The sequence below is a fragment of the Talpa europaea genome (genome assembly GCF_964194135.1).
Source record: "Talpa europaea genome assembly, chromosome: 3".
NCBI lineage: Eukaryota > Metazoa > Chordata > Mammalia > Eulipotyphla > Talpidae > Talpa > Talpa europaea.
Genome location: NC_140069.1, coordinates 75654655 through 75672329, shown reverse-complemented (window position 1 = coordinate 75672329; position 17675 = coordinate 75654655). Strand labels below are relative to the sequence as shown.

At 40.7% G+C, this 17675-nt stretch overlaps 1 protein-coding gene across 3 annotated transcripts in view; it reads right to left on the bottom strand.

The window, feature by feature from the left end:
- AMPH (amphiphysin) overlaps positions 1-16406 on the bottom strand; it is a gene marked incomplete at both ends in the record, with an annotated part of 242204 nt that extends 225798 nt beyond the window's left edge. For all 3 annotated transcript variants that reach the window (XM_084229176.1, XM_084229177.1, XM_084229178.1), the window contains one exon: positions 16338-16406. In XM_084229176.1, the coding sequence (XP_084085302.1) occupies positions 16338-16406 (69 nt within the window). The remainder of the gene's footprint in view (positions 1-16337) is intronic.
- Between the last annotated feature and the right edge of the window lie 1269 nt (positions 16407-17675).

Genomic DNA, 17675 nt, shown 5'->3' with positions numbered 1-17675 from the left:
TGCCATCTATTCTAAAGCAACATTAAGTGTATATATATATATATATATATATAAAACATTAATTTGTCACCTTGGAAAAGACACTAAAATTCAAAGAAAACAAAAATAGCTACCATTTATATTCTATGGCAATACTACAGAGTCCATATTTAAAATATTAGCTCAGGGCCTCCCCAGTGGCGCAGTGGGTTGAGCGCAGCGCTATGAAGCTGTCTGCAGCCTCTGCAGTGCCGGTTCAATTCCTGATTCCTGTCTCACCCACTGCTCCCCTCAACAGTGCTTTGGGTCAGTCTACCTGTTCTGCTCCCAACTCTGTCTCTGGTGAATCCTCTCACCCTCCCGTGCCTCTGGCCTCTACCCCAGCTCTTGTATAAAAAAAAAATAAATAAATCTTTAAAAAAATAAAATAAAATATTAGCTCAGATTCTAACTTCAGTCTGAAAAATGAGTATCATTTTCTGCACTCTACCAAAGTGGAAACAAAGATTTAGGAGACTCTCCCCAATATTACAAAGCTGGTAAGTGAACAGTTCAGGATATGAAACCACACCTGACGAATTCCCAAATCTCTTCCCATCACTCTGAACTGCTTCCAAATCCTAGCAAACTCTTCCTATAGTCCTAGCAACAGAGCTTATTTTTACCAAAGCCACATTCTCTAAAGTACCATGGCCAGCTCCAAATTGTCCCCTGGCAGCATCATCAGCATCTCCAGCTGGCACAGACCTGATACAGGTGGACCACTCACATCATCATTCAAGCAAAAATACCACCCAGGGGTCAAACCTCAATGCCATTAATTGATACACTCAGATACTGGGGTGGCTGCCTTCCAACTAATTAGAATAAAAATACCATGTAACGTTTCCAGGGAGGTCTTAATTAAAGAGATCAATCTTCTCAACATATAAAATCTGGATAATTTCTAAGTAATCAAGCAACTGCTCATTATCCCGTTTTGAACTGAGAGCATTTCTCCACCATGTCTGTGTTATCTTGCACCTTCTATAAAACCGTCTCTACTCACAGTATGCATCCTCAGACCACAGATGCAAAATGAAAAAAGTGGTAACTTGAATATCTGTTCTGAATTTGAACTTATGACACTGATGATATTTGACAATATTTTAATCATTTTAAATGATTCAAAATAAACCTTAGGACAAGAGGTTCATCTGCAGGAATAAGGGGAAAAAGCATGTAGCTTCTTTAGAGATAGAATCCCCTTTCCCTGGGTCTCCCCTGGTGGCGCAGAGGTTGAGCGCTGGGCTGCCCACAGCCTCTGCAGCGCCGGTTCGATTCCCGGCCGCCGGCGAGGATCCCACATGGCGTGACAGACCTCTCCTGCGCCCGCTGCTCCCCTCAGCAGTGTATTTCTTCAGTCTGCCTGTTCTGTTTCCCACTCTGGCTCCAGTGAATTCTCTCACCCTCCTGTGCTTCTGACTGTACCCAGTGATTGTATAAATAAATAAATAAATCTTAAAAAAAAAAAAACCCTTTCCCCATCACAGAACTGTCCTAATACAAGGAGACCTGGACCTTCCTATAAAGGCAGGAATGGACACAGTGCAGGTTTTCTGATCCCATGCAGACCGGGTAAAAGAGGAGTCAGAGTCCTCAGTGGTTTTTTGCAGGTCTTTTATTGGGGTTCACCAGGCATATGGCAGGCAGGGGTGCTGGGGGGCTGGGAGGCTGGCAGTCCTCCCAGCCCCCAGCAAATCTTCACTCTATCTGGGCTCTCTGGCGTTCTCTGCTTCTGCTTGGGGCTTCTTCTCTTTCGGCTTCTGCTGCTGCTGGCGTCCCCATGACGCCGCCCTTAAAAAGCACAGTCTCAGCCCGGGTGAATCCCATCAACCTAGGCCCACATCCTATTCCAGGTGCCCGCCATCAGGCATGCATTCAGGACAAGGATCCATCATCTATCCTGATGGCAGGAGGGCAGAAAAGCCTGACATTTTTATCTTACCCTACATTCCTTATGACCACTCCGTAGTGGAGGACCCAGGCTCCCTCCATCTCACTTTCCTGCCATGCTCAACATGTGAGATCATGTGGTCTTCATCATGGTGTAAGGTCTCAGTTCCATCTCCCATCATTATTTCCACATTCTGGACAGTGGGGATCTAGGGGAGCAGTGGAACACAAACCCCTTTCCTTAAGATCAAGACATAGAAGTTTTACACACACACCTTCTGCTCATCTACTGCTGGTGAGAGTTTACTCACATGGTCTTATCTGTCTATGAACAAGGTTGGGAAATGCTATCTTCAGATGGGTAGCCATATGCTCAGCAAAACTTGGGCTTCTAATACCAACTGAAAAGGGAAAAATTAATACTAAAAGCAACCTACAATCTCTGTCCCATCAGTAGGAAAGAACAGGATTTGCTATGCACTTACTACAGAGTTTCAATGCTACAGAGTTTCTATGCTAGATGACATAAAATTTACTGAATTGATAAGCTCTGGGGAAAAAAGCATCTGGAAAGATGAAAATGGAGTTATTCAAGTGAGCTTAGATTAAAAGGAAATCAGCACTCTTATCATATTCAGACTTCTAAGAAGCAGATATAAAACATGCACAAGTTGGCTGATGACTTAGGAAAACACTACTCTGAAGAAAGTTGTCCTTTGTCAGTCTGCTGGAGCACATATATCCATGTTCTACTCTCTGTCTTCCAATTTGTGAGGTCATATTTAGTAGCACATCTTTCTCTTATTTCTTCTGTTTGTCTTTGCATGAATCATAAAAAATTTGTAGGATATTCATCTTGTAAGAAATTAAATGAACCCACACTCAAGAATTCTTTATCATCTTTCCAAACTCATCTTTTAAGACACTAAAATCCCACAGTTAGTCCTTCCCACAAGACTTTGCACATCAAATTAATTAAAACAGTTTGCATTTCCGGGATTTTTTTTTTTAAAAAAACTGCCATATAAGCAAAAACAGATGACTTTCACTTTGGTTTGCATTTTAAAATCCAGCAAATATAAAATGTGTTCCACAAAATTTAAAAGGGTAGCCGAGAGGTCTCTGGGACATACATATAATGACACATAAAGCAATGAAAATTTTTCAGGTACCACACTACATGGAATTTCTCCTCCACCATTAGTCACTAAATAAGACCTAATATTTACAAAACTCAGCACTGCAGAACATCAACAGGACTGATGAAAAGAACATGCAATGCAGTCCAAGATCAAATCTCAGTTCCATACTGACAAAGTTCTCATGCAAACAGCCTCTAAAAATGTATTTTTCCAGATTTAGTAAGAGATAATTGACATATATCATTGTTTAAGTTTAAGGTATACAACATAATGATTTGATATATATAAATATTATTATATAATTACCACAATAATCTTAACTGACATCCATTACTGCACATTATTATTTTCTTGTGATAAGAACTCTTAAGATCTACTCCCTAAGCAACTTTCAAAAATGTACTATAGTATTATTAACTATAGTCATCATGCTATACATTATATCCCCATAACTTATTTTTCTTATAACTGGAAGTTTGTACTTCCTATGACTTTCTCATAAGGTCCCTCACTTTCTACTCTCAATAAATGTCAAAAGAATGAAAAGACATAAAGTATGTTATCCAACTATGGTAGAGTGATATTCAAAATCAGTAACAAGAAGAAAACAATGCATTCCTAAATGACCAACACATCAAAAGAAGAAATCACAAGTGAAACCAGAATATACTTTGAAATAAATGAAAATGGAAACACAACAAATCAGCACTTATGAGATGAGTTAAACCAATGCTTAATAAGAAATTGAGAGCTATAAGCACATATGTTAAAAAAAGAAAAAAGCGGTCGAGTCAACAGCATAATCTTCCACAGTAGATTAAATGTAAACTGAACCCAAAGCAAATAGAAGAGGGGAAAAGATTGGAGGGAAAATAAATGGAAAACAAAACAAAAAAATATGAGAAAAGTCAATGAAACCAAAAGTGCTCTTTGGAAAGATGAACAAAATTGATCTTTCAGCTAAACTGCCCCCAAAAATAAGGAGATGAGACTAAATATACTAAAATCAGGAATGAAATGGGTGATGTTACCAGCAACTTCAAAGAAATAAAAAGGAATACTACCTTATAAAAGAATATAATGAAGAACTGTATGCCAACAAGTAAACAAACTAGATAAAACAGAAAATTCGTAGAAACAAATTACCAAAACTGACTCAAGAAGAAACAGAGAATTTGAATAAAATTAAAACAAAAGATTATATTAGCAATCAAAAAACGTCCCATAAATAAAAACCAAACCTAATTTGCTTCACTGGTAAATTTTATCAATATTAAAGGAAGAATTACCAATCCTTCAAAAATTCTTCCAGAAAAAACAGGTGCCACTTCCCAATTATACTTTGAGATCATTATAACTCTGATATAAAACAGGAAAAAAAATGGCAAAACAGTATCAGGTAAGAATTTAGACATGTAAACTTTCACCAAAATGATTTTTAAAAAAAATACCTACAATCTAATGGTCTAGTTCTCAACAAATCAAGCTTCTTCCACAAGAAACTAAAGTTACCTTCTGAGTTTTGACCACAGTCCCTACTAAGCATATGAAGCAATCACATTACTGTTCACCCTGTAATAAAACACATGGAATGAATATAATTATAAATAAATCTTCCAACCTGACCCCATATCCTCGAATCACCTACCAAAATATGCAGCAGTTTTCTGCAGCAAGTATATGTACTTTTGGTGATTGAAGTATTATCCAGCATTAGTCTAAAATTATAATGGTTTTTACAGAATCAGATTACACAAAACCCAACGTTCCATTCCATACAGCATTCCTAATAAGGAAGACACTTGGCTCTTGATGAAACATCTCCAATTTGGCATCCACTAAACTGGATGATTTCTTTGAAATTTAAGTAGGCAATTTTAATATAAGGGTTTTTTTTTTTTTTTTAAAGAATCCCATAAGGGCACTGCTTTTTACCTTACTGTGTTTGCTACACTGGAGATAAATTTATAGTCACTGGCTAGTCAAAAGCCTTACTCTCCTAGGAGATCAGAACCACAATAATAGCTCTATGAAGTCCCCATTTCCAAAGCAGTGTGCTTTGAAAGTTTATTAAATCTTTGAATTACCAGAAAAATGTATTAAAAATGCATATTCAAAGTCTTAAGTGATTCTGGTGAATATGTAAAAAGGTCTACGAATCTACATTTTAACTTATCTCCTCTCCAAGTATTCTTGCCTACACTTTGAGAAAATACAGCCCCGAAGGTATTTGATTCTGGATTCATTCTGTCTTTTTTTTTTTTTTTTGACATTTTTAATAATTTTTTTTTTACTTTTTCCAAATTCTTTTTTTTATTTTTTTAAATAAATTTTATTTTTATATTCCCCATACAATTGCAACCCCCTTATTTTGACCCCAATCCCTCCCCTCCCTGCCCCTCACCCCCCATAGGATGTCTCTGGTTCATAGTTTTTTGTTGATTTTGATTTTCACTTTCTTATAGTTATTCATTTTCCTGGTCCCTTATTTAAGTTTTCTAGATTCCTGCTATGAGTGAGACCGGCCGGTAACTTTCTTTTTCTTTCTGGCTTATTTCGCTGAGCATGATCCCTTCCAGCATCATCCATGTTGCTGCAAACTGCATGTGTTTATCTTTTTTGAATGCTGAGTAATATTCCATGGTGTATATGTACCACATCTGTCTTAAATAGTGGGCCAATGTAGTTCCCCAGGAGAGCCCTTTCATGTCTGAACCCATACTGTAGGAATGTTAGTGGCCCCAAGATTGCAAGTATTTCCTAGAGGGTTTGGAACAAAAGTCTGCACATGGCTTTCCTATAGACTATCAATGATGAACCCAGTGAGCAAAGAGTAGGCAGGAAGTAGATCTATTACTCTAAAATACTCAGAAATTATACGGTGTGTGACAGGTATCACACTGTTCTTCACCTTCCTAGGCTATCCTACCAACCTCATTATTATTAAGGAAAAGAGACTGCCTGCTATGAAAGATTCTCCCACAAATTCAAGATTCTTTCCAAGCTGAAAACTGATTATTCCTAAATTCCAGACCTCTACCTACAGAATAATCAAGTCAATACCCACAACATAGTTAAGTCAAGTTGATGACAGTCTTAACCATGGGTTCTTTCGTTAGATCAATAGAGAGAGATACATAGACAGACAGACGGATAGATAGATTCCCCCCAGTGAATTAAATGTTGGGAGACCAAGCATAGTCAATAGTCAAACATTTATAAGCAAGATTATTCTTCTAGATGTATGACACTTAAGAATTTTATAAGGACTTCCATTTTTTATGTTGGACTTTTCTCATGATTTAGTAGAGAAAACCCTACTCTCCACAAATAATAAAGCATGTTAGGTTGGAGTTTGCTATTATTGTGCAGAAGGATCTGTGTATGATTCACAGCCCAGAGGGCAAGTCATCTCTGAATCAGTGTCCTGCCTCCATGTCAAGAGGGGACTTTGTCCTTCAAGGACTCCTCAATACATGAGGATAAAATCTGATCACACAAAACAAAAACTGATCACTACTACCGTAGGACCATCCTATGCAAATAGTAGTAGATATCATTTATAAGGCCTGTGCTAGCAGTCAATTCAGTTATCTATATTCTACAGCTCAAATTTATGGCCAGTGGGTAAGTGCATAGTTCAATGCATGGAATGCTTCCTGACTCAAAAAATCATGATGCCCTTACCCACTCATCTTGCATGGATGACTGCAACTCATCCAGGGATCTTAAAATTTACCTAAAGTAGATGTGTTCAGTCTGTTCACTCTAGGTAAGCACCCTAGTTATATTAAAAAAAAAAATAGTTACTTTCCTTCACAGAATTTTAATTATGATTTTTCAATAAGAATATAATTATTGTTATACTCAAAACACTTGTTGGTCTGTATGTTAACCAGGACAGCATTTAAATTGCTATAGTATGAGTATCTAGCAAGTTCCTATCACACATTAGAGTCTTAATAAATGTTCCATATGAATGAATAAATTCCATTGAGATTGCTTCACAATAAAATACATAAATTTATCAGAGTACATAAATTTAGCATCTTACTCATCACAGTTAGGTGCCATAAGAAAAATGCATATATGCATGAGCCTAACTGTATTTTGTTAAATTGTACAGGCACTTGAAAATATATAGATAGATAGATATAGAGTTAGATATATTCAAGCTCCTACAGCTTAATAACTAAGCTTTCAACTAAGTACATGAGAGTAACATAAACATGACTGATTTTTATTTTTAAAGATGTTTGATTTTAAATATTGAAATTGATGTATGACTACGGCATAGCAATATTTCAAAACTGAGATCTTATCCATGGCTTTACTCAACATTATTCCCAATAAGAGGTTCACTAAGTATGTGTTCAGGAAGTACATCTACTTACCTACTCTACCTAAATTTAGAGGTCAAATCAATAAAAATGAAGTTTCAGCATCAGCATCTCCATATTAAAAGCTGGCCCATGAATATGTTCTCAGGAAATCATGATTACTATCACTGCAATTGTGTATAATACTGAGTATATAATATTATTTATTCCTTTGTTGGTAAATTCCTTGAACTCTGTGATGATGGCACTTTCATCATTCACATGCTAGCCATTACTGAAAATATCTGGAAAATTGCATCTATAGCACAAGAAATCCTGACATCTGTTATGCCATTCACAAAAGCCCACCAGCCCACTTATTTCCTCAGGGATTTCTATTCAGATGGCCTCTAGTGTTAGTGGTTAGAAAAACTAAAAATTGTGTTTGAACACTAAGGTGAGAATTCCCAGACTTTACAAAGTCAAAATAATATGATTTGTTAGACAGCTTTTCCCCTTTCTACTCAGCCCCTCTGGAGTGCTTTATAATATCATTTGTTTGAAACTTAATCACACACACATTTATATACACACACACACACACACACACACATACATTATTGAATGGACTGAGTGGCCCCCAAACGTCAATTTATAGGAAAGGATGCCAGAGGTCTTCTAGGGCAGGGCTTTTCAAATTACAGCTTGAAATCAGTTAAGTTGTCTCTGGGAGCATTTTCTTTGAAATAAAACAGAATGGAGTAAGATGGAATAGAATGGGTGATTCCAGATAAGGTGTTGGTGATGTTAAATCTTTTCTAACTTAGGAACCCTAGCATGATGGGAAAACTTGTAGTGTATGTAGATTTGGAACTGATAAACCCATTAAAAAAAGAACCCATGTATTTGCAGCTCTGGCTTACTTAGCAAAGAATGACTATACTTGAGTATAAACCTGCAGAGAGAGGAGGTTGGGGGGAGGGGGTCTCCTTCCGGCCCCTGCCTCCACCACAGAGGCACCAACTATCCTGTTTACTTCTGTGCTGACCCATGGGGCAAGAGTGACATCAAAATGCTGGGTTCACTTTTGGGATTCTTTTCAATAAGGATCTTGTAAAAACCACTGACTCCTTTCAAAGAAAAGAAACTCACCATAGGGTTTCTGAACTTATCACAAGATAGGGTACCAGAGTGAAGTAACAGATTTTCATGATATATTAGATGGAACGTAGAAAGCATTTGCTTTGAATATACACATAAATGGAGCCAAATTTTATACCCCAAGTAAAGTGGCATGTTTCTAATACCAGAAAGAAAAAAAAAAAAAACTGCTTTGAGTGGAAGATAAAGCATAAGTGTATACAATGTAGAAGCAGTAACAAGAAGGTTTTCAGATGAAGGGGAAACCCTGTATGAGCCACAGGGACTCGGTGTGGAAAGTGTCCTTGGGTGCAAACACGGTCATACAACCTACTCCTCTGCAGACATGGGTCCCGGCCCCATGAAAATAATCTCCCAGACAGAACAGTGTCTCACTGTCCATTCTACTTACATGCAGACATACACATACACATGCACGCACACCAATACATCCACGCATAAACACCATCCCCATTTCTCTTTGAGAACAAACCTAAATGTGGGCATCAGCAAGGCAATAATAAAAAAGAAAAACACCTATGTCACATTATTAGGCAGATGGAAGTAGAGTATGTTGCTTTTCTTGCCATATCATACAATCCACATTGGGTTGAACCACATGACTACCAATATTTGAGACTATCTAACATAAAAATGACATTTTAGCAAAGCTCAACTTAATACTGATGGGATTCCTACCAAAAACTGAGCTCATAGGATAATTATATTTCATGTATTACTTTCATAAAATGACAGTGATATTCAGTGAAACCCTTAAGATAATTTCACAAAAGTCACAGAAAGAATAATATAGAAGGATGCTTTAAAACAACATATTTTCAGGAATGAGATGTAAAAAGCAGGAGCATAGAAAGTCAAACAATACCTCATTGCTGATATATACAATTCACAAGATATTGGTCCTTGTCTTTAAGCATCTACAACTTAAGTGGGGAAATACACTGCATTAAAATAGTTGCATCTAAGAATACTATATAGTAATCATTTCAAATGAACTGACATAAAGAATATAAAATGTGGACATGTCCTTAGAACTTTAACAGTGTAAGTCCCTTATTAAAACAAAAAATAAAAACTGATACTTAAAGAGGTTAGTATTATACCAAAAGTTTCCTTGGTCATTAGAGTCACATTTTTTAAAAATTTAAATATCAAAAATGTTAAAGTGATTCCACCAACTTTAAAATTACATAAAAGGTGCAGGGAGTAAAGACCAAATAAATGCCACTGATTTAACAAACAGAAGATAGACAAAAAGAAAAAAAAAGGGGGGGGGAGAATGCCAGAGTGATTATATATTTAAGGAAGAATTATTTTTACAGAAAAAGAGACTGACAGCATGTGTTTATATCCAGCTCTTCCAACAAACTAAAATGACAGTGAAAGAATAAAGAAGGTGTAAACATATAAGGATAAAAACAAGAAAGGCATCATTAGTGGATAAAAGAGTTCGACATTTTAGAGAAGCAGAAACAAGGATGAGGAATCAAAACAACTCAGTAGAACAGAGAAAACTACCCTCAGTACAGTGCATATACACAGCTATCAACGAGAAAGCAGTCAATTCTCACTGCTTAATCACACACACAAACACATTGAGACTTAAATCCTGGTCCTACCATGTACTGCAGACAGTGAGGATAAGCAAAACACTACAAACTTTTTGAAAATCTGAGAATATCGATGAGATAAAGAAGGCTTTCTTCCTCTACTCCAACAAGGGCAAGGAAAGAGATAGGATGACAGCAGGTCTAGCAAAAATCAACCTAAACTATAGCAAAATGGTAGGGGCTCCAAATGGTGAGGGAGGGGGATTTCTTCAGTTGGAGTACACAGAAAAATTGTATTATCAGATACGGTGAAATCTGATAATTATATGGAGAGGCATTTGACAGATCTGATGAAGCAAGAACAAATAATTCTAAATAGTTCATATTAAAATAAACAAAAAAGGGACCTCCCCGGTGGCGCAGCGGTTGAGCACTCGGTTGCGAAGCTGCCCGCGGCCTCTGTGGTGCCGGTTCGATCCCCGGCTGCTCCCCGGCCTCCGGAGGAGGGTCCCACATGGCGCGCAGACCTCTCCTGCCGCCCGCTGCTCCCCTCAGCAGTGTACTTCGGTCCTTCTGCCTGCTCTGCTCCCCGCTCTGGCTCTGGTGAATTCTCTCACCCTCCCGCGCTTCTGACTGTGCCCAGTGCATGTATAAACAAAACAAACAAACAAAATAAATAAAATAAATAAAGCATGCCTCTATATATATATAAAAAAAAAAAAATTAAAAAAAAAATAAATAAAAATAAAATAAACAAAAAAGGCAATCATTAACTCCAGGGAAAACCAAAAGTTGTATGAAAACTTAATCCTCAAATAAGATTTCATAAAAATTTACAACCAGCACATCCAAAACACTATTCAAAAAGTAAAAAGACAAGTCATTTTATGGGAGAACATATTTGCAAAAAATCTGTTAGACAGAGGTCAAACATATCCTGAATATATAAAAACCTTCAATAAATCAGTAAGAAAATGACAGGTTTCCCTAATTTAAAAATCAAAGGCAAAAGACTTGGACACTTCAAAACCAAAGATATAACAATTATCGATAAACATATGAAAATATGCTTATTAGGGAAATGGCAGTAAAGGAATCAGAAAGGTATGAACATAAAAAGACATAATAAGAGAGGTAAGAGGAATGGTGGGAATCTGGTATGATAGAAATGTTCTGTAACTTGATCTGGGTGGTAGTGACAGATATGCATATACATAAAATTTTATCAAGTTGAATACTTAGGATATGTACATGTAATTCAATAACATTTATATTTTAATATTTTAAAATATAATCCTTAGTGATAACAAACTTTGTTATATTAGGGAATGCGCAAGTAGAGGGAAAAATGTAAAAGAGCAACATCCTTGCCTATCTTCACCAAAAAGAAAGAACAGATCAAGAATTAGCTACCTAACCATAGTTTTGAGATATTTTATGGCTGTCATAGCTGCCTCTGGAAAACAAGACTGGAGTTTGAGGAGAGGATGGTGTGGTACCTGCTATTTTTATTAGTAAAAGTCTTTTACTAATATTTGGTTTTTTAAACTGTATATATTAATTTTATGGGAAATTTTCAAACAAATATTAAATAATACATCACTATTAACTATGAGATCACTTATATAAATTCAGGACGGAGAAGGTATCTTAACTGTGTCTCAGTAGACACCTTTCATTTTGCCAGACCAGCGTCCATTTCCCCTTCTGTTCTCTGATACTCTTTTTTCCTTCACCATCAGTCCATATGGTCCACCGGGAATTTTTCCATCCCACTTCAGTAGAAGCTTGTGACTCAGCCCAATCCAATTCATTTTCCTGGCCTTTGGCCAGAGAAATATTTTCTTCCAGGGATAGGCACAAGGCCCAATTTGAGCCAATGAGGACTATCCTGAGGACATCTCCGTAAATGTTTAAGGAAAGACATCTCTTGCTTACAGCTGCTGGCAACCATCTTACCACCAAGAAAGAACCTGTCTACAAATGGGTTTAACAGGATAGAAAGCAGAGATGAGAGATGGGGAGAAGGCCCTGAAAGCTGTAATTGAGCTCCTGGCTCCACACAGACTGAAGCTGTATATACCTACCCTTTCTTTACATAATTATAAAAGGCAGTATCTTGTAATGGGGAAGCACTGGATTCAAACTTCAGCTTCCCTACTTACTATGTGATATTGGGCATATCACTTCATCTCTTTCCCTTCTATAAACTGGGAATAGTAGTAGTTGCTAGCTCGTGAAATCAAGTGAGTTAATATAACACATACATGCATATATTTAAATATGTATACATATATCTAATATAGGCATATATATTCATGTATTAAAATCTCATTCAAATTTATACTGCAAGATCCATATTTTTATTTTTAGCAGTTAAATTCTTCTTTTTCCTTAAGTCAGTTTGAATGGAGTTTTCTAATTCTCACAAGTGACAGGATCTGACTAATTCAACACCCAAAAGAAAAACCATACAAAAACAGAACAAGAAAATACACATAAAACACATGCAGAGTATAAACATAAACATTCTCTATGTAGGAAAAAAAAGTTTAAAGATTAAAGTAAACAGGAAAGAATATTGGCAGCCTTTAGGATTGGTAAAGTTTTTTGTCCTTACAAATAACAAGGTGGAAAAGCTACACAAAATAGGCAATATTATAAACAAATTTTGCACATAAAAATATAAGAATAGGGCCTCCTCTGGTGGCACAGCGGTTGACCACTGGGCTGTGAAGCTGCCCCCAGCCTCTGCAGCGCCAATTTGATCCCTGGACTCTGGCGAGGATTCCACATGGCGCGCAGACCTCTCCTGCAGCGCCTGCTGCTCCCCTCAGCAGTATATTTCATCAGTCTGCCTGTTCTGTTCCCCGCTCTGGCTCTGGTGAATTCTCTCACCTTCCTGCGCTTCTGACTGTACCCAGTGCTTGTATAAATTAATAAATAAATAAATCTTAAAATATATATATATGAATATAAATAATAATGTTCAATTTTAAAAATCAAACAAGTAGGAACTAATTTTTTCCAATGATATAACGAAAGACTTCTGAATTGTATCATCTAGTGTTGGTGTCTTTTTGTTAATTTTTTTTAAGATTTATTTATTTATGCATACAAGAGCTGGGGTACAGGCCAGAGGTGGGGGGGGTGAGAGGATTCACCAGAGACAGAGTGGGGAACAGAAGGGGCAGATCTACTGAAATACACTGAGGGGAGCAGCGGGCGAGTCAGGAGAGGTCTGCTGCGCCATGTGAGTAGCTCCCTGGTGGGGGATCAAACTCATGCTGCAGAGGCTGCAAAGAGCTTCATAGGTTGCATCTTAACCTGCTGCGCCATCAGGGAGGCCCTGGTGAGTGTCTTATGGAGAGAATGTAAATTGATACAACTTCTCTGAAAATCAATTTAGCTATAATAAAAATAAGCATACTTTTACATAACAATTCTTCTAAGAATTTATCTAAGTAAATGCTAAAAGGTATGTGCAAACATTTTCCCTACAGGTTTTCTCACTGATTTGTACTTATATACAAATGTTGGAAAATGAATGTCCAAAAAATAGAGGATCCATATATTCCAATACTGTTTCATCATCTCAAATGTTGATGGAAAATATGTACATGTATTGAAGAATGTTCGTAATTGTTAAAGGAAACAGATTACAGAATCATATAGTATGAGCCTATTTTAGTCATATGATATATACCTATACATATGAAAAAGGATCTATTTGAATATACAGCAAATGATAGTGAAATCTCTAGGTGGTAGAATTCTGAGTGTCCTAATTTGCTGCTGAGTTTTAAGAAACATTTCTCTCTATATAGACACACACACATATATATATAAAGAGACATAGCATAAATATCTATAGATATATATTTCAGTCCTTCACCAATAAACCTTCATGGACTTTCAATAAGGAAAAAAAAATGTATTCTAAATTCATCAAAAGCCATGTTAACTTTAAGAGTAGTATCGTGCATTTGAAGCCAAAATGCATGCAAACTGTTAGGTGGAGCCACAGATGATAAAAAAAGCCAAGGTAATGGGTTTCTGCTGAGAAAGATGGTTTAAAAACAAGGCCCAAAGGACCTCAAGAACACAAATTATAGTTATTGTGATGGAGCATTTTGCACTGGAGAAGAGGAGAATGAAGATGCAAATAGAAGGAATCTTTGATGGGGACATCTACCTAGCCAACAACAGCAACCTACAGTGCTTTCCAATCTCCAGCAACTTGTTTGTGTTTGAAAGGCCTTACTTTCCTGTATTCCCACATGCTCACTTCCCTTACAGCTGCACAGGCTTAGGAATGGGGCACAACTTAAACAGGGACAAAAGCCATACTCGCAGCATCTTGGTTTCTTAACCAAGGTGCAACAGGCATTTTTCACCAGCAACTTTCCCCAGGAAAGAAGATGGGACCCTGGAAGTCCGGCACAAGGCACTCTGAGCCTTGTCTGGTATCCACAGCTGCAATCATGATGCACACTTAGCCTTCATAATGAAAAAGTGAGTTCTCAACAATTTACAAGGGCTTGAATATTGTGCAATACAGGTTACATTTTCTTTTCATTTATTTTTGGCATATTAACAGCTGGTGACCTAGATTAGGAAATAATTTCATACATGAAAAGACAGACTATATCACTAAGTTACTTCACAGAAAGTAGATTCAATGAAAGCTTCAGACCAAAGATTCAAATAATTACTCAGAAAGGCGGAAAGGATGGGGGAAAACTACAGTGGGGTAAAAAAAAATATGAGAAAACCTTGACCAGGTCCCAGCAGATCCTGGCTACTTTCTGAACAAGTAACCAGGGACTGGAAAGAGGGCAGGAGCCTTACTAATTCAACTGCTGAAGGAGCAGGAGCAGGGAGAGGATCACTTTAGTTCAGGATAAGCTTGGGTAGATATTAAAAGAAATACAATCCTCTTACTGCATTGAGAGCGGGCCTGTGTGGAGGGAGGGACTAGAGGCAGCAAAGGAGCCCCTGGACCTGGGGTGAGCAAGAACCAGCAGCAGCCTGAGCCTGGGGCTGAAGAGGGAAATTCACTGTCATAGTAAACAACTCAGCAAATCTGACTTCCAGTAAAACAGGAAAAACTCTAAACACCTAGTATGCCAGGGATGGAAAATACTGCCATGTGAAATAACATAGTTCAACTGATACAAGATTTACTAGCCGCTGGTCATTTTTAGGTACAATCCTCAAGCTACCACAGGAATGTCCTTCGCTGGGCACACATATGAAGACCTCAGTGCTGGCAAGGTCTCCATGACCAGCCCCCGACTGGGAAGCCAGGCAAGCCCAGTGCCTGGTACACCACCTCTCCAACTGCTAGGGCCTGGGCTTCATATGGACCTAGACTCGTTTGTTCACCATCCTGGGTGAGAAAAATTGATCATTAAAACCACTTTATTAAAGGGCTTGTAAAACAGCAGGAAACCGAAGCCCAAGGCATAAATTATGAATTTTTTTTAATGCACTAGAATGCCCTCCTTTGTGAGGAAATGTGCAAAGAAAAACTGTTAAGGTCGGGTCATATATATATTTTTTTGACCTTCCAGAGAAGGACACTGGCGTGAAAAGGGAGAGAGAAACAGAGAGAGAGAGAGAGAGAGAGAGGAGAGAGAGAGAATATGATAAAGTGTGCATCTACATCTATTTGGAACTCTAGGGTTCACTCCACAGCACTGTATTAAAGTCTTCGGGTTTTTCCGATCGGCCCTACCGATGCCGAGATTTGTGGGGTGGCGTCTGTGCTAAATTGGTCGTTTCTGCGGCAGTCAAGCACCCAAGAAACCCCCAGAGGAAGGGCAGCTGCCGCAACCTCCCGCCCGGCCCGCGGGCCGCATCCCACCAGCCCCGGGCGGCGCGGGAGGGAGAAGCCGCCCGCCCGGAGCCGCGGACCCGCCGCACCTGCGGTCGCTCCAGCCCGACGCCGGCCGGGGACGGCGGCAGCGCGCGGGGCGCAGGGGCGCAGGGGCGGGCGAGCCGCGCGGACCCCGCGCCTCCCGGGAGCGCGTCCGCAGCCCCCGGGCCCCCGCCTCCCGCTCGGGCCCCCGCGCCGGCTCCCGCCTCGCTGCAGCGGCCGCGCCGAGGCCGGGCGTCCCCGCGACCGCGACCGCGACCCCGCCGGGCCCCGCGCCGCCGCCGCCGCCGGCCTCCCCCGCACCCCGCACCCCGCGGACCCGGCCCCCGCCCGCGCCCCACCTGCCCGCCGCCCGCCGCCCGCGCCCGACCTTTTCCTGCGCGCGGTTGAGTCGCTTCTGGACGTTCTTGGCGAAGATGCCGGTCTTGATGTCGGCCATGGCTGCGGGTCCGGAGGCTGCGGGCGCGGAGCGGGCGGCGGGGCTGGCGGCGGCGGCGAGGAGGAGCAGGCGGCGAGGAGGAGGAGGACGGGGAGGAGCGGGAGGCGCGGGCGGCCGCGGAGCGCCAGGAGGGGCGAGGAGGGGCGAGGAGGGGCGAGGAGGGGCGGGGAGGGGCGGGGAGGGGCGCGCCGCGGGGACCGGCTTAAAGCGACAGCGCGGAGGCGGGGCGCGCCGGGACCGGCGGAGACGCGGCCGGGCGGCGGGGAGGGGGGGGGGGGGGGGAGCCCGAGGGCGCGTCGCCCGCACAGCCCCGCGGGGTCGGGGTGGAGGTCGAGCGGCGCACTGGGGGTTCGTTAAGGCGGGTGTGTGTTGGGAGAGGGCCCTGACTCCTTCACCTAAAAGATGCCACGAGGGTGGAGGTGCAGGGACCAGGGGGTGGAGCTGTTCTAACGCGGAAGGTAGTCCCAGAAGGACCAGCTGGGGCCCGACCGGGAGCAGCCCCTCGCCAGCCCCTCGCCAGCCCCTCGCCAGCCCCTCGCCAGCCCCTCGCCAGCCCCTCGCCAGCCCCTCGCCAGCCTGCCTGTGTGTCGGGAACGGATGTCGCCCTGTCCCCCTCGGGGGGCTCACAGCCCAGGGAGTGAAGCCGACTGGAAAACAAAGTCATTGCAGGGCTTACTGCTGTAGCAGAGGCTGGAGTGGGGGAAGAAGGACCAGAGCTGACACTTGTTTAAAATTTAGCAGGGAGAGGGGGGTCAGGGGAGGATCATCCTTGTGGAGAGAGGGCAGCGACTTTAAACCGGGGGCTGTGCTCTGGTCACCTCTGTAATTGCTGCTCGGAGCGGGACCCAGACAGAAGCACTCACTCCCGAAGAAATGTTGCATGAAAGAATCAGAAACGTGCCTTGTGGCCTCACTAAGATCCAGGCCCTGTAACCTGTTGCGTCCTGCAAAGCTTCTAGCAACCTTAATAGGATTATTCACTGTCCTCTGTATTCTTGGAAGAAAGAATAATAGGGAGAAACTTTTCCTATACCTAGCGATACTTAGAGGTCTTGAAGGCCCTGATCTTTGGTCAAAATCTTCATACTCAGTTCTGTCTAAGTGTGTGTGTGTCAAAAAAGCAATGCAGGTTGCCCAGCAAATAGAGATCAGAAGTGAATCAGCACCTGAATCCTGTGAGTCCAAATGAATGCAATGCACCTCTAAAATTGACTGTTACATGGGTAGACCTGAATGAACTGTCCCCTGGTATTTATTCCTGGGTATTCT